General features: G+C 42.0%; 1 protein-coding gene across 1 annotated transcript in view; it reads left to right on the forward strand.

The window, feature by feature from the left end:
* Nucleotides 1-25,436, forward strand: part of CDH4 (cadherin 4) — a 414,960-nt gene that overhangs the window by 246,375 nt on the left and 143,149 nt on the right. The window contains exons 3-4 of the mRNA XM_058036348.1: nt 1,219-1,442; nt 15,398-15,574. Of these exons, the coding sequence (XP_057892331.1) occupies nt 1,219-1,442; nt 15,398-15,574 (401 nt within the window). The remainder of the gene's footprint in view (nt 1-1,218; nt 1,443-15,397; nt 15,575-25,436) is intronic.

Genomic DNA, 25,436 nt, shown 5'->3' on the forward strand with positions numbered 1-25,436 from the left:
GGTTGGTACAGGGGGAAGAGGGCAGCTGGGATAAAAGTGTCCCAGAAGCTCCTCTCCCTGGAGTGCCCTGCATCCCTGCATCCCATCACCACAGCCAGCCTGGGTGGATCCATCTGACCCAGCCCCTCTCCTGCAGGAATTCAGTGTTTGCTGAAGCCCAGCAGAGCTGGCCCAGCAGGTTCTCCTCCTCTCCAGGCAGGCTGGAGCATCTCAGCATGAGAACCTGCCTGGCAATCCGAGCTGGATTGCTGTGCATCCCCTCGCACTCACTTGAGATGTTTGTACGGGTACAATCTGTTTTCCTTCACCACATGTGTGTTCCGCCCCGCGGATTACTGAAATGGCAGAAAGTGTTTGGTTTCCTGTGTTATTAGCTGCAGGTTCCATTTCTATCCGATTTGTCAATTCTGTCACATAATGGGGTTGAGGTTTTTTTTTTCCTGGTCTAATGTATGTGACATGTTTCATAATGCCAATAAAAATAGTTTTCAAACTAGACTGTGAAAGACTTTGACCAAAAAAAAAGGCGAAAATAGAAATATCAGCGACTGGGGAGCTTTGATCTGACAAAGTAGGCTTTCAAATGACACGTTATGGTTTATGAAGCACAGTTTTACAGTTCCTTTTTGCAGTAGCTGTAACATGTGAGGGGTTGGCCAAGGTGGGAATGCAGCTCAGGATGGGGGGTCCAGTTCCAGCAGCAGATGCGTGCTCCAGAATGGTTTCAACTTTTATTTCTGTGTTAAATTTTTTTGTTGTTTTTATATTTCTGATAATGGAATTGTTATGGGCTTTTGAATTTCAGTTAAGAATGTGCAAATAGCCTATCTGGTAAGTAGGTTATTGAAGGGTTAGGGAAATGGAGAACATTTCCTGAAAAAAAATACCCACAGCGTGGGTAATAGACTCCAGTTGAATTTAAAAGATAATGGCGACAAGGGAGAAATCCACTTGTACAAATGGGGAACAGCTGTGTTTGAGATCTAATGAAACTGTATCAAATACTTTAAAAATGGCTTACAACTTCTTCCCTGGGGAACAGAGATAAAGCACAAGAGCACTCCTAAAAGGTCGAAGAAACAGTTAAATCATTTCCTTGATGGTTATTAGAGATATAGAAGACATCAGTGAAAATTAAATGTCTGAAACTTGTATTTGATTGCTTTCCTTATCACGCCAATCTCACACATTTCTCCCCTCTCTTCCTCTCTGTTCTAGTAAAATTTAATAACTGTGCTGGCAACAAGGGCGTGCGGTACGAAACCAACAGCGTGGACTTCAAGGTGAGGGCGGACGGGACCCTGTTTGCCGCCCACCACCTGCAGGTGCCCTCCAAGCAGCTGATCCTGGTGGTGACCGCCTGGGACCCCCAGAGCCTGGGCAGATGGGAGGCCATGGTCAGGTTCCTGGTGGCAGACAAGTCCCAGCACAACGGACACAAGGTGAGAGTTTGTTTCAGAGCTCTTTTTCCTGCTTTGTTCTTCCTTTGCCCCAAAGTGTTTTGTGTCGACTGGTCTGTGCTTCATAAGGAAGTGTTCAGGTAGGAGGTACCATGAGCAATATCAATTCCTACCATAAGGAAGGGTCCAGGTAGGAGATTCTGTGACTGTGTTCACAGAGGTCTTAGGATGAGGGAAGAGATGAGGATCTGACTCCATGTTTCAGAAGGCTTGATTTATTATTTTATTACATATATTACATTAAAACTATACTAAAAGAATAGAAGAAAGGATTTCAACAGAAGGCTAGCTAAGAATAGAAAAAGAATGAATGATAAACAAAGGTTTGTGTCTCGGAGAGAAAGTCCAAGCCAGCTGACTGTGATTGGCCATTAATTACAAACAACCAACATTGTTAAAATTCCACCATGTAACTCTGTGCTCTTTGGGAGAGTTTTTGCCATATTTGAGACAAAAAGGAGAAACTTGGACAGACTTAAATCTCTCACTTGCCCACTGGGCTGACCCCTAAGCTTTTGCAGGGCTTAGAGTCATGTGAATGAACTTCTGCTACTGTTCAGTAGGGCTTGAGCTTGTGGAAGATGTAATTAAACCCTGTTTGTTATTGTCAACTCAATTTGCCATTTCTAACCAAAGAAATACTGCTTCCTTCTAAAAGTAATTAAATATTGGAGGAACAAAGTAAGATGTCTTACATACTGCTTTAAATTTCCCCTCAGTGTAGCAGAAAAAAAACCTGAATAAGCACACATTTCTGTTTTAGTAGAATATTTGGTTGGAAATTCATCTAATGTCAATGTAATCTGAACTCTGGTTGAAAACAGAGAGCTAAGCTTCTTAAAATTCATATCCCTCCTTTCTAAAAGCCTTATTAGTGTGTAGTTTGAGGCTGGAAAAATACAGGAAACAAGACTAATGACAAGGTCATAAGCAGTTTTATTATGGGTCCCTATAGCAGGCATCTGACTTGTGTTTTATTTAAATGCCCGTGGTTTTTGCAAGCAAAATAATCCTTTGTTTACTAAAGAAATAAATATGATTATGAGATTATTTTAAAAAATAATAGTGTTTGTGCAGAAAAAAAGAACCCCAAACCTTACAATATCCAGTTCAGTATGTTTCAGGCCATGACCCTTATGTGTTTTGTGGCTTTTACTAGAGGCACATTTCACATTTGGTTTTGTGTAGAATAATATGACTCAAGCAGAACGAGATATATATATATGGTTTTTTAAGACATTTTAGATTGTTTTGTTATACTCAGGATATAGAGATGGCAAATGTGGGAGAGAAAGGAGGAGGTGACCTGAGAGAGGGAGGGAGACCAGTTTTCTTCTGGTGCATCCATTTATTTCCATTTTACTTTTTAAATTTGTGACTGATTTTGCAAAAATGCTGAACAGTTCCCAGACATTATAAATAATTGGCATGAAATTCAGTTACTGCACCTGCTGATCACTGTTTGTTGGCACCTATAGAACAAGAAAAGTCCTTTTGCCTTGGAGCAATGAGCAGTGGCCCTCAGTGAGGGCAGTCCCTCATGACAGGGGCCCCTCAGAACCCCCTCTGAAAGGATAAATCAGAATTTATTTCATTATTATCCAGGGATTAAAACTGCATCAAAACCAGCCCTCCTAGAATGGCCATTATTAGGCATTTGGTTTACTGTGGAGGTTACAATGCAGAATAAATGTTATGGGAGAAATCAATGTTTTTGGGATGCTGGCTGGGATGCTGGGGGGCCAGGACTGACTCTGCCTGCACAGTGGGACGGTGGGCTGCTTTCCAGGAGAGCACAGAGGATTCTTCCAGCCATAAATGACCCTTTGGACCTGTGATCCTTTCTTGTCACAGCATCTATGACTGAAAATCCGCTTTGGTGCTGGCCCAGGGCTTCCAAGGCAGCAGATCATTTCTTGTTGGGCCAGTCCTCCCCTTGTGTGATTTCACTGCAAAATCAGCAGGTTTGGGTCCATCCCTGTGCCCCAGACCCCCCAGCCCAGCCTGGCTCTTGGTGCAGCCTCACATTTTAATGGGGAGGGACCCAGCACAGTGACAATTCCCCCTTTTTCACAGTGTTGGCCTTATAAATAATGCGCTGGTTGCTTGGGATGCCTGAATAACCTGCCAGATTTCACTGAAAAACATTGTAAGGAAAGAGTTCTACCTACTACATTAAAGTGTGATGCTAGTAGGGTGAAATGATAGAAAAGAAGGCAAATACTTTAAAAATGTACTTTATGATACATGAGGCATACATTTCCCCTCCTCGCCAGCAAACCCTTGAATGTAAACTTTTTTTTCTGGTTAATACAAGTGATGTTAGTAACTCAAGGAACTTTTTTGTTCAGTCTTGCAGGAAACCTGATAGCAATTCAATTAGAAAATGCAAATGAGGTCACACATTTCCCACAAGAGTGCTGAATTACCCCAGAGGAAGCTGAGTGATATTCCAGCATAACAATAAATACTTAAGATAAAATTTCTTCTGCTGTTCTTGTCTGGCTGCCTGTTGTTCCATCTGAAAGTTTCAGTTGGGGCTGTGGGTGTAGTTTGGGAAGAAGGAAAAAGAAAATAAAAGAAAAAAGAAAATAGAAAAAAGAAAAGAATAAAGGAGAAAAGGAAAAGAGAAAAGATGCTGTTTTTATGAAGTAAAGTCTTTGTGGCTTGTGTCAGCATTTGTGAAAGATGAACTTGAGTGGGATAATGCTCCAGAAGAAAGCAAAGTAAAGCTGGGCTTTACTTATCTGGAATTAGCAATGTCTTCTTTTCTAAGAGTGCATGCTATTATTTTGAAAAATTGGATATTGATTCAACCGAAAGTCTAAAAATGAAAATTATGTTTGTGAACAGTGACATTGCTGAAGACTGCAATCCTCAGTGTCCTGTTTTTTAGTTACAGAAACTCAAATTTTCCCATTTATGTGTAGAAATATTATGCATTCGTCCTTCACACCTTGCACCTGCCCTCTGTGTCCATCAGTCCAAGCTCCTCGTCATTCCTTGAAAATCAGCTTCCCCCACCCCCTGTGTTGGCTCATCCTTCTCATTTATATTGATTATTTTCTTTAATTTTCAGTCCTTTCATGTGTCTAAGGCACATCTGGCAAATTTTCTTCTGTATTTATTTAGCTGTCTATTTTTCTGTAGTTCTCGCCTCACAAGATTAAAATCCAGATTGTAGAAATAGAGCATAGAGAGGAATTCACAGCAGAAGAGCTTAGAGGTACAGGATATATTCAGCACATGTAAGATGTCAGTCATCTGCTGCCAGTGGCTTAGTTTAGTAGGGAAAAAATACTGTTTTCTTTGAACTGTGTTTATGTCAACCAAAGTTTCTCGTTGTTTGAGCTTTTCAAATTCTGAGCATGGAAATATGTAAATTTTTGTAATGCTAAATCACTGGGAATTGTGCAATTAAATTCAGAAATATGTGAGGTCTGCAGCTAGTGTTTAAAACATTGAGAGCTGCTGTCAGAAATCAATTCTTGCTTAAGCCCAGCTTGTGTTTTATTATATCTCATCTTATTTTGGGCTGCTTTCATAACCCAGCTATGAGTCCACAGCCAGACAATGTGAATGTGAAAAGCTGGTTCTTACAGACACAGAGCTTTTTTTTTTATTTAAAGCCTTTAAATAATCATCTGTGGTATTTCACCTGGCAGTGGTTCTAAATTCCAAGAACAGCCTTTTATTGCTGATCACAAGCACAAAGGTCTCTGGGCAAGGAAAGGCTTATTCAGCACTGCTCTCATTGATGGCCTGGGTCATTGTGCAGCCAGGATGCTCTGCACGGGCTGGGAGCCCTCCCTTGAGGGAGGAAAATCAGAGTTTAAGTGGGATCTGTGCTTCCAGTGACTCCAGTCTCACTGCTGGGCAGATGCACCTGGAGGAAATGAGACAAAATGCGTTCACTTTATTCCTTCCTTCTTTTCCCTGCCCTGGGGTGAGGTGTTACCTGTGGCATCAGGGTGAGGGGAGTTTGCCCCATCAAACTGTTTTATCACTAGAGAAGGGCTGGAAAAAATGAGGTTTTAGTTGTCATCCTGCCTTTTTCTGATGATACTGGTGCATATTTTGAGTACTGGGTCATTACAGTGGCACTGTCCTCTTTCACTACCTCTGTGGGGGATCCAAGGCAGTAACTAAATACAGCAAAATGGCAGTTGGAATAGTTTTTATTTCTGTGTCTCATCAGTCAAGCAAGACCTGGATTTATCGGTCAGGCAGAGTACGTGCAGAGATTTCTGTTTCCTTCAGATAACTTGTGAGACATTGTTTGGGGTTTTAACAAATCAGATCAGTGGAAAAGATAAGAAAGAAGACGACTAATAAATTAGTATCACATAATTGTTACCAGTGAGACTGCTCATGATAATTGGGCAAGTCTAATGAAGATGCATCTGCTGAACTTGCCTGACCTCGTGCTTGGGCGGATTTGGGCGTCTCACATGTAACCATTGCAGGAGGAGAGAGTGGTGCTTGTGACAACACGTGAACCTGCCTGGCCTGGTTCTCAGGTGTGCTGCATGCCGTGGCCTGGTGCTGCAGCCAGGATGAGATGTGACACACAGGTGCTCATTGCCTTGGAAAATCAGCCCACTACGGGAAGTTTCCAAGCACTGCACTTGCTGCATTTAGTTCTTAAGCAGTCAGCATCATACCGAGGGTCAGGCTCAAAGCCGTGCTCAAAAGAGCATCTGTAAGTGAAATTCACTCTAGATGTGTCTTCCTTCAAACAAAAAGAAGTCCTAAGGATTGAACTGCCTGCACGGAAATAAGTTTTTCCTGATAAAACAAACCCCGTGGACTGCTGCGTGCTCCTGCCTGTGATGTGTTCCTTGCCCTTGCCAGATCAAAGCTTTTGACCTCCCATTTCATGTTCTTTGTTGGTAACTGCTCAAGTCTGACTGCCACTTCAAAAAAAAAATATTTTGGACTGGATATCCTAAAAATACCTTCCTTGCTGTGATAATCTGATGACAGCTGCTTGTAAACATGACTTTGAGTGCAGACAAAAATTGCTTCATACAGGCACGTCCATTAAAATAAACTGGTTGTAGGGGCTCTGAGTGTCCAGGATCTTTCCTTTAGCCCAAGCTGAGACAGATTGGTAGATGCAAGCTCAGTTTTGGTTCCTCCCAGCCTCTGGAGATCAGGTCCTGGACTTTTGGGTGAGGCAGTGACCCTCTGGCATGTCCAGCTGGAGGAGTGCCAGGGATGGGTGTCCAGCAGGGCAGAGTGGCCTGAGGACCTCAAGGATTGGGATTTCAAACACTGTTCCCACCCAGCAAAGCATTTAAACTCAGGCTTAAATTTGATCTTGCAAATTGAGATAAATTGAATGTGTCCTCACGGTCAAATTTGAGCATTTCTTAGGTGCACTCTGGAACTGGAGGATAAAAAAAGAAGAGCAGTCTTTTCTCAAGAGCCTCTTGAAATAACCAAAGGATAACTTGAAAGGGCAAATTCTCGCACTAGCACTGAGGAGAAGTACCAGACTGAATTACTTTACTTTGTGCTAAAGTAGCAGCAGCGCCTGTGATCTTTTAAATCTCTTGTGATCTTTTTACTTGCAAACATTATGAAGAGGAGGAGTATTGTTACATTTAATTCATTATGATTATTTTAATTCATGTATCTTTTGAACCTCATGGCTTTAAAGAAGTAAAATGAGATTACAATTTTTCACAGGCTTTTAAGGGGTAGACTTGCTCCCACTTCTTTCTGTGATGAAGAGCACTTGTAATAGTCTGAGTTTTAGAAGCAAAAGAATTGTGTTTTGGAGCCATGTTTTCAATTATTTTTTAGAAATTTTATTGGGGAGGAAGAGCTCAGATTGCTAGCCCAGATTTTTCATACATTTTCCTCAAGATCAGGTGCAGGATGAGAGAGGTAATTCCAAGCTGCAATAGAGGTTTTCACTGGATAGTATGTGGCAAGATCTGCCACCTTTATTCCTGATATGCAGTACATAACAAGTATGAGTATTTTGTGATTTAATAGCCCTACTCTTGAGAAGTGCTTGTACTTCTGAAGCCATTGTGTATGGCTTCTCCCAATTATGAGAATGACATTAACTTGAAGATAGAAGTGTCTCTTGGTAAACACTAGAAGGTAGAGTACAACAGTAATTTAGATGTTTCTTAAACAATCCTACCTGGGAAGCACTGTGACATTAGTTCTTACAAAGGGAGTGTGAAAAGGTCAAGTTGATGTGGGGAGCTTTGCAAGGAAACAACCTCATCAGAACTTTTCCTGTTGGGATAAGATGTTCAAGCCATAAAATGAGGAGGAGAAGTACATCCAGAGCTGTGCTTTGGGGGTGATGTCATCTTCTGCCCATTGACAGCTCTTGCAATATTCAAAGCCTGACAATGACAAGAAAAGTATCACAGATGCTGGAAACCTGTGGGAGCCATAAAAGATTCCACCAAAGGCAGACAGATTTCTAAGGTACCTGCTTTGGTACGTGATTCTTCCAGAGAATGGGAGAGGAAGATCATTCAAAACCCTGAGAGAGTGCACTGGCCAGGAGGTGCCTCTAATCATCCGTGTGGTACCACAGAATAAGTCTGAGCACAGCTCTGCCTCTCCTTCCCTGCTGGCACTCCCATCCCTTAGAGATCCTGCGGGCATTTTGTGATTTTGTGTCTGCTCAGTAACGACGCCAGCGCGCTGCCCGCGCCCGTCCTCGCTGCAGCGCTAAAGCACAGCCCATTGAAGTGCTCTGGGAACTGCATTTCAGCTTAAATTGGTGATAACTTACCCAACACAAAGTGTGGGTGAGCTCAGGAAATTGCTGATTCCAATTAAATTGTACTGGGAAATCAGCATCTCCTGTCCCAGCCTGGTCAGCAGGCACCCAGAAAGCCCCGTTCTGCCCCAGGGGTGTTAGCTGCAGCCTGTGTCCATGGGGACCCCACCAACCCTGTTAGGTTTTCTGATCAAAGAGATTAACATGTATTTGGGTTTTTTTAAATAAGAATCTTCTGTGGTAGCCACATGGGTATCACCTTCTGTGATAACCACATGCCCAGAGCTGTGGTTATCACATCTCTTTTCTCTGGAGTCCAGACTTAACTCAGCATTTAATTACAGTAACCCACAACGGGCCCTGCTGCACCTTTTGCAAGGAAAGGATCTTCTCCTGCTCACTCACAAGCCAGTCTCTCGTGTTCTCCCTATTTAAAAATACCCTGGTTTTACCTCGTACTATTCTTCAGCTTTTTTATTGCTTTGCACCCCTGCAACACCAAGGAGCATTTTGACTCCTCGGTCACTCTGATCACATTTTAGTACTTCTATCGGGTAAAGTTTTCCAAAGCCTGCAAAGCCAGCCAGATACCTAACAACCTTAAATTTGCATTCATGCCTCATTTTTCAGCTCTCAAGGAACAGGGCATGTAGAGCTTTGACACTGACTCCTCAGGAACGAGGGGTTTTGGCATGGCTGATGCATTTGTGTGCGTTTCGTGGCTCATTCTCCTCCTCTGAGGGCAGTAACTTGGTTAGCTTTTAGTCAAACTTTTTCTTCCCTGTCAGCTGATGTGTTCTGGAAGCTCGTGCACTTGCCAAATCTGACAATTTTTCTTACTAATTGACTCTAATGCGAACTGCTCTATGCAGCCCCACTGCTAGCTGATAAAAACAAAAAGTAATGAATTTTTGCTTAACTAGCTGATTTAATTAAAATGTTTTATACTGTACTTGTATGGTTTCTATAAATGGAGAGGTAATTTTGTTTAATGAGTTCCTAACCAAACATAACATTCCTGATTGTACGTAGCCAGATTTGATAAAGGTCACAAACGCTGCAATTCCACTGTTTGCTTTTGGAAGTCGTGATGATCAAACAGCTTGCTTTGGGTACTGGAAATATCCTGTCAGGATTGGTTCCCTCTATTCCTGTTTATACCAGAAATTATTAGTATAGTTTTAGGAGCAGAGGGGGTTCTTCTCTGTATTTGGACACTGTTCATTATCTTTAAAGTGGAAGTGTACTGCCAAAATCCCATCTCATTGTCAATTAGTGGCTTCTCTGCAAACACATTAATTTAATGCCCCTGCTGAAGAGCTGTGGATGTTGGAACATCTTGCTGCTAAAACAATAGTTTTCAGAGCTCTTTGACACAAATCATTCATGAATGGCAATTTATGCCGTGATGGTAATGGGATGTGACATGCAGCTATCTTTGATTAAATTTGCCACAGCTTACAACTATTAGTAAATAAAGCTAACACAGACAGTCATCTCAGAGTTCTAGAGGGTGGATAAGGAGAAAAAGATTATGGATTCCTTACCTGTGCAGTTCCTAAATAATAGCTGCACATAGCACAAGTATAATAAATTAAAGTCTAAAATAAAAAGTCTGATCTTTTTAAAACTACTTTTTTTCCCTGTCTCCAACTTCAGCAAATTCAGCAATGACCTAAATAAAAAAGGAATCAATTACCGTAAAATAAATAAATTTGCTGTTTGTTCTGCAACCCTTTCATTCTGCTGTATGAGAACACAAAATGGAATATCTTTCTATACTGAAAGATCAAAAACTGGAGAAATGGTGCATTTTGGGAAAAAAGGGTTCATTCGTCCTCCACTGCCGTCCCTGATGTCAGCAAAATGTTGTTTCCTTAGAACAGAATTCATGCAAATGTTTATTTTGCAGTGCTCTCATGTTCCCTTTGTTAAAGAACTAAGCTCTATTTTCATTGTCTTATTTTCTGTTTGGTAAATATAATTTTCTCCTGTCCTTTCTGCAGCTACCATGGAAACAAGCAAAAATGCTTCAGATTAAATATTTTTTTAATAGATTCTTTTTTTTTTTTCCCTGGTAGAAAATGGTAGCAGTTTTCAAAATGTATATTGATATAGGAGATGAAGGGAAATATTGTTTGAGCAATGGACTAAAGGTGGACTTTGTATCCCCTTGTATTGACAAAAATATATTAAAAACACGTTGCCTCAGTTAAACCCTGTGAGTGACACTAGAAGCAAAGCAACCCAGGTATTTCTTTTCTGAAAGATATCTGGTGTGAAGTGTTAAAGATCCTATGAAAATAACAAGGCTGGCGTATAAATAAAACAGGTGAAATCATGAATCATTTTGATACCTTGAAAATAAAGGCCTTATTTCCCTTCCTCCAATTGCAGGTACTTTTTATTGCAGATGCAAGCATAATATATTTTAGTGCTGAAACATTTCATTTTTCGGGTTGAGCCCTATGAAATTATTAATCTCCAACAAACGCACCCTAAGACTTGTTATTTATATGCAGGGAATGGCGGCTTATTTACCCAAACATTGGAGTGATCCAAAATGTTCAGCTAAGCAGGAACACAAAATACGATATTATATTATGTAAATGGGTTTGTGATACGCTCTGCTGGATAATAACTTCCAGATGTCTCCGTAGCCAGAGGCTGACGGATATCAAAGGCAGGTTGGCTGGGAGGGGAGACAAGCCAGCTGGCGAGGCCGGCTACTGCTAAGCGTAGCGGAAGGTGGGAGCTGGTGTTCCTTCACACTCGCTGCTCCTCGTTGTGGCCTAGTGAAAAGTGAGTGCCTCGTGGCCTTCTTGTCACGGGCAGGATGGGGCTGGAGGGGCTGCTGGCGTCCCACGTGTCTTGTTCTGTCAGGGGATTATTTTTATGACTTCTTTCACAAGTAGAGGTTGGGTTTAGTCTGAGTCTCCCAGTAAATGAAAGGCTGGCGAGCCACAGACCAGCCCTGACAGGAGATTATGCTCGCTAAATGGCTTTTCCAACTTAGCCTTTATTCCCAGTGCCAGGTGCAGACAGGGAATGTCCCTGAGCTCTCAGCTCTGTGGTGTAAATGGAGTTAGTTGAAGCAGCCTCACTGGTTTGGAGTGAGGTGTCCTGAAGGTGTTGGGTTCTGAAGTCTGACAGCCCCTTTGGGATTTAGCTCCGTGTCCTCTTCCCAACGCAGCAGGTTGTGTTCACCATCCTTAAAGGCAATTCTAGACTGAAAAGGGACTGGAAATGACTCCTGGGAGATTCCACTAAGGCTGCTGACATGGACTCCAAGATACCATTACACCTTCTGTGAAGCAGGCTGGGAGAGGAAAGTTCTTTTCACAATCCTTATAGATTGTGAAAAATTGGGATTGTGATTGTGACTGCATCTCCTCCAACCTCGCAGTGCTTTCTGAAAGCTTCATCTGCCATCTCGCACACTGCTCACACTCTCGCACACTGCTCACACTCTTGCTTTATATCATACAGCCAGCACGGGACTGCTCAGCTTCACCAGCAAGCTCTGAATGATTCTGCCCCAATACAAATACTGAGGCATTAGCTTCTAGTGAATCCAAACTCTCCTGACAAGTTTACATCCCAGCATGGGCTCCTCTCCTGTTGCTTCTCTTCATCCCACACTTTGTAATTACTTTTTCCCCTTGATGTTGAAGGTTTTCATCTGTTTTGGCTCAGCCGTATTTCTCTAGCTTATCAGTATCCTAAAGTGATGGACAGGCATAATTACTGAATTATCTGACTATTTTATATCCTCCTGTAATTATCTCTGTATTACCAAAACCCATGCTCACATATTCCATGTTTAGAGTTTGATCCTGTTGTAACGAGTTATAAATGTCACCGTGTCATTTCTGGAATGGAGAGTGGATTTCACTTTCCCCTGGGCACGTGTTCCATGGATTGCCTGGTGCTGTACACCATCATTTTTGTGACATGTATAAGAGAGTCACAAAAACAATGGGAGGGAAACCACCCCAAAGCAGCAGCACTAGAGGTGCAGTGCTTGACTTGATTTTGTGAAGGACTCTATGGACAGTTTGTGTGCTCTGGTGGCACTACAAAAGATGGAGGAATATTTTATCTTTTGAAAACGTTTCTGAGATTCTGTTAAGCATGTGGCCAGTGAGGCCATGAGAGAACAAGCAGTTGTCATCTCAGTAAAAACTGTTCCTCAGCAAAACTAGAATTGGAAGCTGTGTTTTAGAGTTCATTTAATTTGGTGTCATATTCTGCTTTTGAGTTGAACTTTAGATTCTTACAAACTCAAAAACACTGGAGAGTTTGTAAGAATCTACACAATCTACACTGGGGCTCACCGTACAACAATACTGTTATTCCAGATATGTTCTGGATGTTTCAGTCAGAGATCTGAATAGTTCTGGCATTTATACTCACCAGACTTTGTTACTGCATTTGTCTCACAGCTTTTAAGCAGCAGAAAACATGTACAACATATTTAAACAACACCAGAGAAATTAAGGTCAAGAGAATGCATTGTCAACAAATGAAGATAAAAAAGAGCTGTTGTTTAAAAAAAAGAAAAAAATTTCTTGTTGCAAGATGCTTTTGAAATTCTACATATCAAATTCAGAGTCATGTTGATGATTTATTCTAATATAGGAAAACATCATCAAGAGTGACAAGCAAGCTAGTCACTGTCTAGTCACCTGCCAGCAAGTATTTCATACAGACTAAAAAGGCTGGTATTGCCTTGCTGAGCTGACACTAATTATTTCAGTATACACGGAGCTCTGGGACTCGTGTTAATTCTCAAGTCTGTCTTTAGTTCAGACTCATTCCACTGTGTAAACTCAGAAGAGCACAAATTATTTGACCATCCTTTCATAATCTGTCCCCATGCTCACTTGCCAATTATATAAACTGATCCAAATACCTGCTCTCAAAGGATTCCCATTTGGGAATCACAAGCCAATTAAAAAAAAATTGGGGATATCCACTATTCTGTGGCTCATGTCTCATAGTCCTATTTCATGTTGTCATGCATTTCTGGGTGTCTTCTTTAGATAAGATTGATTTCATCAGTGTTCAGAAAAGATACCTTTCTGGCAATAAAATCATTTTTAAATGAAACCTCTTTTGGCTATAGCATTAGATCCCATGGCAAGGAGGAGGTCAGCAGTGCCTGCCACTGTCCTGACTATCCCAAGAAAGTCTCCCACTGCCACACCACAAAGATTCTGTTTCTTCGTTTATTGCCCACTTCAGTAAGCGTTCTAAGAGCAGCATCTAAATATTGAACATGGTGCTGTGATTTTTTTTGGAGGTGTGGAAACAAGCACTTAGGTGAACACAACCCACATGGGGAGTGTGAGACAGGACCTGAGGAACGGGCCTCTGTGTGTGACTGAAAAGACCATATTTGTCTGTTCTGTGAAAATTCAGCTCTGGAACAGGCTTGTTTTTAAGTTTTGCAGTAAAAATAGCTGCATTTTGGCACAAATGCTTCCAATCCTTGCAGCCAGTGGATGTCTGCCCTCCAGAGGTAGCAGAGATCAGAGCCATGACCGAGCTGTGAGAATGGGCTCCTTGCTGCTGTGCCCAGCTCCCAGTGTCTCCAGCCTTCCTGGAGAAGGTCCACACAGCTCTGGAGCCACATCTCATCTAACTTTCATTTACTGTTTAGTTTTCATATACTGTGCAGTCTGGAGGTGACTGCCTGTTTCTTTACCTCCCAGTCAGGAATTGAAATGTGCTAATAGATGGATTTACATCAAACTAGAAGGCCTGAAGCAATGATTCCCGCTGAAATCAGTGCCTACAGATAACTGCTTGGAGGGTGTTTGGGTTTTCATGTTTGGAGTAAGACAAAAAGTGAATGTGGCTTAAAATGGCAGGAGCCTCAGAAAATGCTTTGATAGCTTTTCCTGCACTGCTCTTGTGTGTTGGGGCATTGGGTTTGGGATGAGTGGGGTTTTTGGGTTTTTTTTGGAGAAAAATAGCTGAAAATTGTAACGTTCTGAGAACAGTATTCCCACTGGATCTTACCTCAAATGAAAAGAATGTGACTTGCAGTCTTTGTGATTTATGAAAGTTTAAACATTTTCTGGTGGGAGTGCAGGTCACCATATGGTAACAAAAGCCCTTGCTAGTTATCTTTTCTGCAGACTTTCAGAAGTAATTGCTGGAATCCTAGAAGACCACAGAGTATTGAAGTATTGGGACTGCATAACCTCTGAAGAGCCTTCCCAAATCTACATTTCATTGATTCATCCATTCTATAAGGCATAAATTTTCTAATAGTGAGCCAGTCTCTCTAAGTCAAAACCATGGTCCCACCATTTCCATTTTATTCATAGCACTGTAACATTTCCAACACCAAAGTATTCCATTCAGGGAATCCATAGTTAAAAAATCACAAAGAAAGACTCAAAGTCACACCAAATAATGAAAATTTATTGTGCCTGAGATGTATTACACTACCCAGGCAGCATGGGGTGTGTATTTTGGGATTTGTGTTCAAAACCCAGCTCTCATATAAAGATCATTTGTTATGAAGCACTAAAAATCTGAACTAATGCACCTTTGCAGCCAAGGGGCTGACTCCCTCTGGCTGGGGTTGGGTTTGTGTGGCAGAATACTTCTGCAGAGCCACAGCCTGCAGGTTTTTGTAGCCCTGCTCATGCTTGATACCAGATTATAAAGCTGGACCCATGGCATGGACTGTAAAGGAATCCTCTCCCATTCTTTGTGTTCTGGTAGATTGCACTTATGGGAAATTTTCAGCAACTTCTTTACTCCAGTTCTCTGCTGCATCTCCTTGCAGCTGGTGTAATGAAGTCAATACATTCCGGGAGGCATCTTGACTTGGGAGTCACAGCTCCATATATTTGTGAATGTTTTAGTCGATGAGGTGGTGTTAGGTGATAGCTTTGACTTGATGATCTGCAAGGTCTTTCCCAAGCTAGCTGATTCTCTGATTCTGTGTTTCTGTGAAAAGGAAGCAGCAGCAGAGCTGCCGGTAAACACGCTGTGTCTTTGTCCCATGTGGCTGTTGGACAGGTGCTGAGGAGCGAGGAAGGAGCTGACTGTCTGTGCTTTCTTGTTCCCCACACAGCCCAAAGGAAGGAAGGCGCTGTTGGACAGGTGCTGAGGAGCGAGGAAGGAGCTGACTGTCTGTGCTTTCTTGTTCCCCACACAGCCCAAAGGAAGGAAGGCTCTGCCCGGGGAGCTGGTGCAGCAGCAGAGTGACACCCTGCTGCCCTGGAGGCAGCACCAGAGTGCCAACGGGCTGCGGCGGCAGAAGCGGGACTGGGTCATCCCTCCCATCAACGTGCCCGAGAACTCGCGCGGGCCCTTCCCGCAGCAGCTGGTCCGGGTGAGTTCAACAACAAAATACTGATCATAGTGCTCATAATAATGGTGATTGTGAAGCAGTAGGTGTGGGAAGCCTGGCTCAAAGCACAGGCTCTCTGCTCTCCCTCCCTCCTGCAGGAATTTTGGAGCAGCCCTTTCCATGCCGCTCCAAAGCTCCTCGCCCCAGTTTCCCTCCCCAGCTGACGGCAGCCTAATCGCCTCCTTCCAGCCAGTCCCTCCTGGGACGCTGGCACTGCTGCCAGCATGGCACTGTGCCCGTGCTCTCTTCCAAAGAGCTGCTGCAGGTGTAAGAGCTGGGCTGGGTGGCACCCAGCAACAAGGGTGCTGCATCCTTCCCTCGCCATCCCTGCCGTCCCTGCCATGCTGCAGATGCGCGGTGCCCGGGGGAGGCTGGCTGCCTGCCGCCGCTGCAGATGGATCCGCCAGCCTCCCCTGTGTTGCTGCTTTCTTTCTTCACAAGGATAATCTCTGAGATCAAGTTTACCCATGTGGTTTTCTGTGATGATTACGGGATGACAGGAAAAGAAAAGGAAGGGAAAAGGAGTGTTTTTACAGAGACATTTGGTTGGTTTATTGTTGCTGTTGATGAGTGTTAGCGAAATACAAACACGTGTTGCTGTTCCTCTTGGGGGTGCTGGTTTTGGGTTTTTGGAGCAGTCAATTGATTAGCTGTAAAAAGAAAAAATAATAAGTAAAACTCCTTGGCAGACATTTGCAGCTAGCTCTTCCCTTGGAAGAAAATGGCAACAATATAAAAATTCAAAAGTTATTTCAAGTAGCAGTGGTTTGTCATTGGCATCCCTTCTCAGGAAGTTCATTTAGTCCTTTTGAAGCAGTGCCTGGATTCACATGAGTTGCATCATTACCCGTTTCTCTGTCTGGGATGAAGGGGCATGTTCCCAATTCAGCCAGGGATTGGATAAACTTGAATTGTTGAAGTCATTTCTCTGTGCAATTAGGGAGTGCAATAAGGACTAAGAAGTACCAAGTGGCAAATATTCTTATGTCTGTCCTGGAAAACCAGGGAGGGAAGCCAGAGACTCTTTGTGTGGTCAGCAGTGCAGGGTACAGAGTGACCCATTAATGTGCTGTCCTACTGAGCTGAAGAAATGTCTGAAGAGGAAAATAACCTGATGTGTCAAAAATGCTTTTCTAAATTAATAATTTAGATTAAATCCTGAATTCCTGTGAAAAATAAAGGGGAGTACTTGCAAAATGAACTTGTGCTCTCTTCCATTCCCTACCGATTTCTTTTGAGTTTTGACTAGACAGCAAGAGGACAACTTGGCACCCGCTTACCATGGCAAATTTGTTGATTTATAAGGATTGAAATCTCTGTGGCACTTTTTACCCTACAGTCTGGAGATGAAACAGGAGGACTCTACTATGCAAAATTCTAATATTAATGGAAATGACAAATAATAAATTTTATATAGGTACTGGGGAATTTATATTCAGCACTTAGACTACCGGTAACCTTGGAAAGATAACCTGGCTTATGGAAATACAGAACTCCCAGATTTTTAGTAATATATTCCATTGCAGTTTTCAAATACAGATGCTAGAGGAAACACTGAAAATGAAGTGAAAATGGGGTGGGAAATTAAAAAAAACAAACTGGCTTACATGGCTGTTTTCCTCTTCACCTGACATACAGAAAGCATCATAATGACAGGGAAGATCATACAAAGAGTGCGACTTCATTAAGCGTGAGACCCCTGATGTTTCAGGCTTGGTTGAGTTTCTGCTCCTCTGCAGCATCTGGCCCTTTTGCCAGCCCTGAATGTGAAGCTTGGGTGGTTCCTATCAGGAGTTACAGCTCCCTCTGTGAGACTTTGCTCTTTAATTATCCAGAATAGGACAAATCAACATCTTCAAAGACCAGCACTGTCTGATTATTTCCATCCACGTAATCTTCAGATTGCCCTGGAGCATTTTGCTGTCTCCTAGATCTAGGTGAGAGTTTTGATCTGATTTCCCATGCTTTTGCTCACTGGGCACTGAATATTTTTGTGTCCATCTGCTCACAAACTGGAACCAGAAGTGCACATGTGAAGTTGCAGCTCAGCTCTCATTTGTACAGAAGCAGGTCTGTCACCATTTTCTCTGCTGTTTTATATAAAAACATTCAAACCTACCACTGGTTCTTGGACACTGAACTTTTTTTGGTCCAGAAAGACCAGCCTGAGCTTGCATTTTGTAGATATAACTAATGAAAACCAGTCCCTCCACAGTGCTGTCTTTGGTTCTGGCTTCCTCCAAGGAGAGGAAGGAATGGCATGAAAAATCTCATCACTAAAAAACCAGAAAGCCCTACCAGAAGTACATTTTCATAGAACCACTTGCTGTTTGCGTTTTTGTAGGTCAGACTAATTTGAAATGCATAGGCAAATCTTTCAGGTTCCCTCCTACTCCTGCTTCCTATTGTGAAGGTAAAAATTCCATTTTATGGAAGTTGATTAGTTACTTGTCAGTATTTTTAGCAAGGCTGTGCCTGAATGAAGTTTAAATCATAGCAAAGGTGAATGCAGCTTGATGGGAGCCACATACCTCGAAAGGCAGCCCTGTCTGGTTCAGCTGGGATCAACTGTAATTCTCTGCTCATTAAACCATTTCATTCTGATAAAATATGTTAAATGAAAAAGTTTTTAGAGAAAAAAAAAGAAAAAAGGAACATTATCCCTGCCAAAAAAACCCTTCTGTTAATTACAGGGTTTTTTCTTTCTGTGGAATATCTGTGTCTGCTCATATACATCAACCACACTAACTAGGAAATGTGTTTCAGAAAAATAATAGCTGAAAAAATAATAATAGGAATTTCTAATTAATTTTGGCTGCTGAAAAGATTTACTTACTCTTTGAAGAGTTTAAATTAACATCTGACATTTATAAGCTAAAAAAAATTTGTTAGTGTACAAAAATGTTTTGTAAATTCTGCTTTTGTCTTTGAGCTGAGAAAACAGTTATCAAAATTTATTGATATATGCTTATTTATTTTGGAAACATTTATGAAAATCTTGAGTTTAATTTCCTTCTGCTTCACTTCCACCTTTGTACTAGGAATAATATTGTGCATGCTGTGAAATATTTCACTGTTGTGAGGCTAATTTCATTACTAATTGTCAGGTACTCTCATTATTATAACTGAAGTCCATAAAAATGCCTATTAAAAATACAAAAACAATATGAAATCCCCCTCCTTCTCCAAGCAAATGACTCATGCAGGCACACTGATCAGCTAAGATAATATATTAAATAGTTGCACCCTTGCTGAGCTCTGTCTATTTTCTCACTGACTCATCCTTTTTAGCTACACGCGTAGCTAATTCTTAATTATCTATTATCTAATTATCTATTAGCTTATCTTGTATTTCATCCTCTTTTGAACTTCAAAAAGAATCTCAGTTTTAGATCCACAAGCCAGTCTCCAGCTGCTTCTAATGGGAATCTTGACTCAGTTTTCAAGGCAAGTCTTGGTCTATCTCAATGGACTGCATGAAAATAATTAATTTTAAAACAACAATTCTTGTGCAGAGCTGGCCTTTGGTCATCTTTGACATGCTTAGATAATGGGCTCCTCTGTCAACCACTGCAACTGTGTTCTCCTTTGTGAAGGCTCCAGGCTTTCAGTTCATCTCCAGGACCTTTGCAGAGCTTTCAGAGCCTCCCATCCTGCACTTCATAGACCCTCATTTTTCTGGCTTGCCTTTATTAAGCATAAAACTGAAAATTTTATTATTTTCCTGTTAGATCTCTTATGATAAACAACTTGTTCATTCTCATTACAGCAGCATGAAAATCCCCTGAGGATGACCAAGGCAGGATCTTGGTGCTCTGTCTCACAAGCTGCCTTGATTGCATGCTGCAGGCACAGCATGGGCTCCCATGTCTGAGTGCTGGTGATCTCAGCCACAAGAACACTGGAAATAACCTGGTGTGTGTAACAGGGAGTAAGAGGGAAGGATGAATTTTATGTAAATTTAATCAGAAAGTCCTGAAGTGGCTCGGAAAGTTGGCAGAATATAATAGACCTGAAGACTCTTGTGTTGTTGCTTAGCAGAGGTGTCGTTGTTGGGTCGGGTTTCCAGCAGCACAGGGCACGTTAAGGGAGCAGAGAGCTCCTCTTGACACACTGCAAACCCTGTGGTGGTTTAGCACATCTTAAACTATCCTGTGACATTGAATATTTAATGTGAAAGAAGTTGATAGCACGCTTTCCAGCTCAGCCTGTTTGTGAGCCCCAGCCCACCCTGGCTCAGGAATTGGGTGAGACAGCTCTCCCAAAATCTGAAATCCTGGTGCTGGAGACACACAAGGCACACTGAGCTGTGAAACCCCTGCCAGCTTGGACCATCAGCTGCCATCTCCTTTGCTCCTCATGGCTGTTCCAGCGTGTGCCTTTGCTCTGTTTTAAATAGTTTTATTGTAGGAAATCCCTCTTGCCTCCTCTGTCACAGCGTTGCTCACTGCTGTGAAATTGGCAGTGCAGAATCCATTAGCTCCCAGCTGCAAGACAGATGGCATCTGTCTGTGGTGAGAGAAGGTTTGTTGAGAAAAGGCCTTGCAAATGCTTCCCAAAGGACATCAGACCTTACTTTTCCTGAGAGAGATGCAGACAGCATTGATTACAAATAGACCTAGATCTTCCTTGTTCTCCACAGAAACAGCTGTTTCTTTTCCTTACCAGCCACACACACACTCAAAGAAAAAATATTTGCTAGTTCTGGCTCTCAGAGCATCTCACCTTTGTGATGCCCTGTGAGCATCATCAGCTGAAATTCAGAAATGAGGGGATTTGGTCTTTATTGTAACACTCAGAACAGGATAAGGAGCAAGCCCAGAGGGTGGAGAGGAAATGGGACATTGTGGAGGTTGTGGTGCTCTGGAGAGTCACAGCCTTTCTGTGAAAGATGCTCCGAGCATGTAGCTTGAGACAGCTCTTGATTCAACTGCAATTTCGCACCACTAACCAACCTGGCACCAAGGAGGGAAAGATGAGCAGGAAAATGGGTCATTTTTTTGTTCATCTTGCTGTGGTCTTGGGTCTGGTCAATTTTGCCATTGATCTCCCCTCTGTGTGTGTGTTACCAAACCAGGACTCACACATGGCTCACAGAATGAATGGACAAAGTGAAATGTGACACAGTGCTACTCCCTTGATGTGTCCATTTGAAATTCCTTTAAAGCCTACAGTCTGAAGTGAGTTCCTGAACATATTCCACGCTACATGTACTGCTCAAAGGACATCCCTGATGGTGCCATTCTCATTTTCCAGCAGTCACTGGAAGAGAAGGGCAGATCCTGATGTAAACCTCTGCCAGAGCTGGTGGGGCTACCCCAGTGTGTGCCATTTGGGAATCTGGGTTGAAGGAAGCAGATGCCCAGTGCTTTATGGGCTTTCCATGCACACGCACATCCAGCATTACGGATTGAAAAGTGCAGCTACAGCATAAATGCTCCATTTAAAATTCTCTTACAACAGCATTCAAGCCTATACTGTAATTATACATATTGTATTTCCTTGTATTCAGACCCATAGGGAATTTATATTGTCCTTGCTAAAGCCAGAGGGACTGAAGGAAAGCAGTCATTTAATGATTCAGCTGTCTTGGGCTCTATGATTTAATCAATCATATGAAAGAAATTTTTAGATTCTTTGTGTTTAGAGTTCTCTTGTCTGAGCAGAAAATGTTCCCTTTTTGAATTGCTTTAATAGCTGTATTTATGCAGCTGAAAGTTCCTTAAGAAATGAAAGTAAAATCAAATTGCTGAGAATGCCTAGATAATTTATCGGAGAATATTCAATTAGAATATATTAATATTTTAGATTTCCATCATTAATTTAATATTCAGAGATTTAATTTAGTCGTTGAATTGCTGTAGTGCCATGCGTGGGTAGATTGTTAGGCTGAGTGCTTAAAACACCTGCCACAAATGGGTGAATCTCACTTTGATTCCCAAGAGCACAAATGCCTTTCTACTGACATAAGTCTTGCAGCAAAAACTCAGACACTAAATCTTGCCTGTGCTCTGCATTTTTCCATAATTGCAGAAAGGAATAATACAATCTTCTAGCAGAAATAAATGCAAGAGCCTGATTTATTTATGCATTCAAATCCAGACTGAGGGGGAATTTGGTGCTCTGTGGTTCTGAGTTTGTCAATGTATTACTGAAAAATTTCATTTTGCCAGACTGGCCTTGTCACTTACTCAAGGAGAACCGTCATAAGTGAGGTTGGGATTTAAAGGTGATTGACACTTTGCAGACAGATACCAAGGACTCCTGTTGCCCAGTTCAGCTAAAAAAGCTGCCCTTGAGGTTTTGCCATTTTCCAGGATACTTTGGGAATAGTAACCTGAATGGGAAAATGTCCCATTAAGTCATAAAAAAAAACCAGTAATCATAAAATGCCATTTGATTTGGAAGTGATAAATCTTTCAATGTAGCATCCCAGTTGCATGAAGGAAATGGAACCATTTTCAATTTCCCACACAACATAAAAATTGAGATTCTCAGAAGCGACTGGAAGCAGTGAGACCGCTCCCACTAAATGGGGGAAGTATCAGCATGACATTTCAGAAGTCTCAAAAATCATTGATAATATTTATGATTGACTTAAAATCATTAATTTAGGGTACAGCAAGTCGGACTGGGAGGAGGCTGAGATAACAGACCTAAGCAGGGGTTTGTGACCCTACTACGAATGACTACTGGTTAAATACAAATTGTGAGTGAGAGACAGGGAATGATAGAATTGTTTAGGTTGGGAAGGACCTTTAAGCTCCTCAAGTCCAGCTGTGATCCATACAGCCTTTGCTTAGGTATTTTTCCTTGCAGGATCTGACTTTTTCCCCCTGCCTGCATCACTGAGGATGTTATCTCACAGATAAGAACCCGAGGCAGGGAAGCTGAGTGGCTTTGAGACCACAGAGCTGTTACCATGGCCATGGGCAGCACTCTTGTTTATCAGCATCAGGGCATGTCCTTGGGTTATTTGAAGAATCTCATAATGGACTCTGATTTTAATGGAGTGGTCAGAAATGTTCTGCCGATGGTTATAGTCAGTCACATTGTCCCATGTCTGAGCCCACCTGTGCGTTGGGTCTGTTACACATAGCTCTGTTTCCACAGCCATGCAAAGGTGCTCTCTGCTCTCTGCTGGCTCCCCACCAACTCCTCCTCCACCCCCATCCAGCCCACGCCTTTCAGCTCCAGCTTCACATCAGGAGCAGGAGATTCAGGAGGCACAGAAGGATAACTGCCCCTCCAGTTGTCATCACAGGCATGCTGCAGAAGAGTTCATCAGTCACTCCAAAGAGTATTTAGCTATAATACCCCATTGCACATATTGCAACATATCATTACCTCCCATCCTCTCCAGAAAGTGAGATAACTGTAATAGCCACTCAGGCTGGCTGTCATTACATGTACAGGCAGAGGCAGGAAGGCATAGTCAGAGCTAATGCACACAGCTCATGAAAGCTATTGAAAATCTGTGAAGACAGTGTACACAAAAACAGTGGGTTAATTTGCTTAGAAAAGAGCTTTGGTTTTGCTCCTTCATTTTCCAAAGCAAAACAGTAATAATGAAAAAAGCTGAGACAGAACAGACAAAGAGCTCACAATCTGCCTCTTTGCTGCAGGAGTTCATTCTTTAACACTCAGCACCCACATGAGGTGAGTGTGGGACTTGGCTTCCTTGATGGGTTGAAATGGAGTCCCAAAGGCAGAGTGGTGCTGTGTGGGTGTGAGTTTGGATTTGCAGAATGATGGTGCAGATATAACCTTGACAGCTAGGCTGTTTCTGAAATTCACTGTAGCAGGCTGGGATGAGATAGGAAAAGAAAAAACCTACAGTTTTTATTTCCTTAGTAGTGCATATGTTCTTGATCGTCTGCACCAATGAAGAATTAAATACAGCGCCCTGGAATTTCAGATGGCAGCTTTTAAGATTTTAAAGAAATTACACTTGGGCTAATTTTAAGCTCTCACAGCTGTGGTTAATTGTTTGGTTTTTTTTATAACAGCTGAGATTTTCAGTGATAAAGGTGTCACCATCCAAATCCTTTCTCAGCTGTCTCCAGTGCAGGCTGATGAAAGATGTAAGCTCATGGCTACATGATGGGTCTGCAAAGAGTGGATGTGCAGTAGTTTGCCCATTTCATTAAAGGCCCCATTTCTTTGCAGTTTTTCCTTTCCCATAATTCTTACAATATTTTTTTATAATTACCATATTTATAATAACATTCATATTTGTTACTAATTTCCTTAATTTAAAGGACATTTTCCTCCTATCTGAACAGTTAGACAACTTAAAAAGCAAACAAACAAAACCTTGGATTATATTAAGGGAAACATTTTGCCCAAGGCAATTTGGATATCTGCAGATGGTGGTACTGAACATTTTGGCCCTAGTTCAGCAGAGATTTTAAGAATGTGCCTAAATTTGAGCCTTTAAGTAACTCCAGTGGCTCTTCGGAATGTATTTGTTGACTGGAAACTAAGGACATGAATAAATGCCTTGCTGGATTAATGCATTGTGCAGTACTGACCTTTCTGGCCATGTTTATAGTTTTTATTAGATTCCCAATTTTAATTACACTTCTCTGAGTGTACTGACAGTGTACAGGGAGCGCATTCTGAGATGTGCACACACATCAGCCTTTGCATTTATCCTTTTTTTCCTAATAGACACCAGAACCTGCCTTGGAAAGCCACACAGTAGAGCTTGCTTGCATTTTTTTTGGCACTGGGTAAAGAGAGCTGAATTCTTTCCCCTCCATGAACCAACTCATGCATCCCCTAAGAGCCCCACAGCTGCTGAACCTGCCACATACACTCACCTTTGTCATAACAAACCACCCTTTGCCCTCCCTGTGCAAAGTTCTACCTGAGAAATTCCCCTTTAGGAATCAGGTTTTGGAAACCAGGACTGATCCTCTATGGTTCAGCTGTAAACTCCTAAACCTGGAAGTTTCTCATGGAAATATTAACAGACCCCTAAATGCCACAGTGCTGGTGGCATTGCTGGGACATCGGCCTTCCTGGCTCCTCTTCCGCTCCTGATCTCTGCTCATTTTAATCAAAACATCATGACCTGAGGAGAGTTTTGTGTCTGTGCTTGGGTTTTTAGCCCTTTTGGGCTGTTTTTCAGTTGACTTATTTGTTTGATTTTGCTTCGATGCTTTGTGAGCTGTAACATTTATTTTTAAGCAAAGAACCTAATTTTCTTGTTGTTAAAAGAGGGACAGTTTAAACAAGAAGAAAAACTGTGTGGACTTGTTGTTTCTAAGAAATGAGAGGCATGCATTGTGTTGTGAAAAGATTGGACACGGAGCCCGTGGTTTGAACCTTTGGGGGAACTGGTAGTGCATGTTAGTTAAACTGCTAGTTAAACTCCTCTGAGGAAAAGGCAGAGCTGCAGTGTCCCCATTAGTGCAGGGCTATGAAAAATTCAGTGGGAATGGCCAGTTTTCCTTATTTCCAAGTCACTGTAAAAAGCTGTGGCAGCTAAAAGGCAGAGTTTCTGACCACACTGTGAGCTATTTGGAGTTATTTCTGAAGTAACATCACTGGAAGGGAGCATATTAGTAGAGGGAGGAAAGGAAACTAAGATTAAGGATCTGCACTAAAAAGTGTTGCTGGTTAATCCAAGCCCTCAGAAGGGATTTGTGTGAGTTGGAAAACAAAAATAAATGTTTGGCCAGCTTACATTTTCAGTGGTGTGGTTTGCAGTGAAGTGATGACACAATTTACTTACCAGTAAGTGGCATTCAACTGCCTCTAACAAAAAGAAATTACAGTAGAAGAATCAGACATCATCAGAGCATAAATCTTTCATGGAAGATTATAGCAGTTATTT

The sequence above is a fragment of the Melospiza georgiana genome, chromosome 17 (genome assembly GCF_028018845.1).
Source record: "Melospiza georgiana isolate bMelGeo1 chromosome 17, bMelGeo1.pri, whole genome shotgun sequence".
NCBI classification, from domain to species: Eukaryota; Metazoa; Chordata; class Aves; order Passeriformes; family Passerellidae; genus Melospiza; species Melospiza georgiana.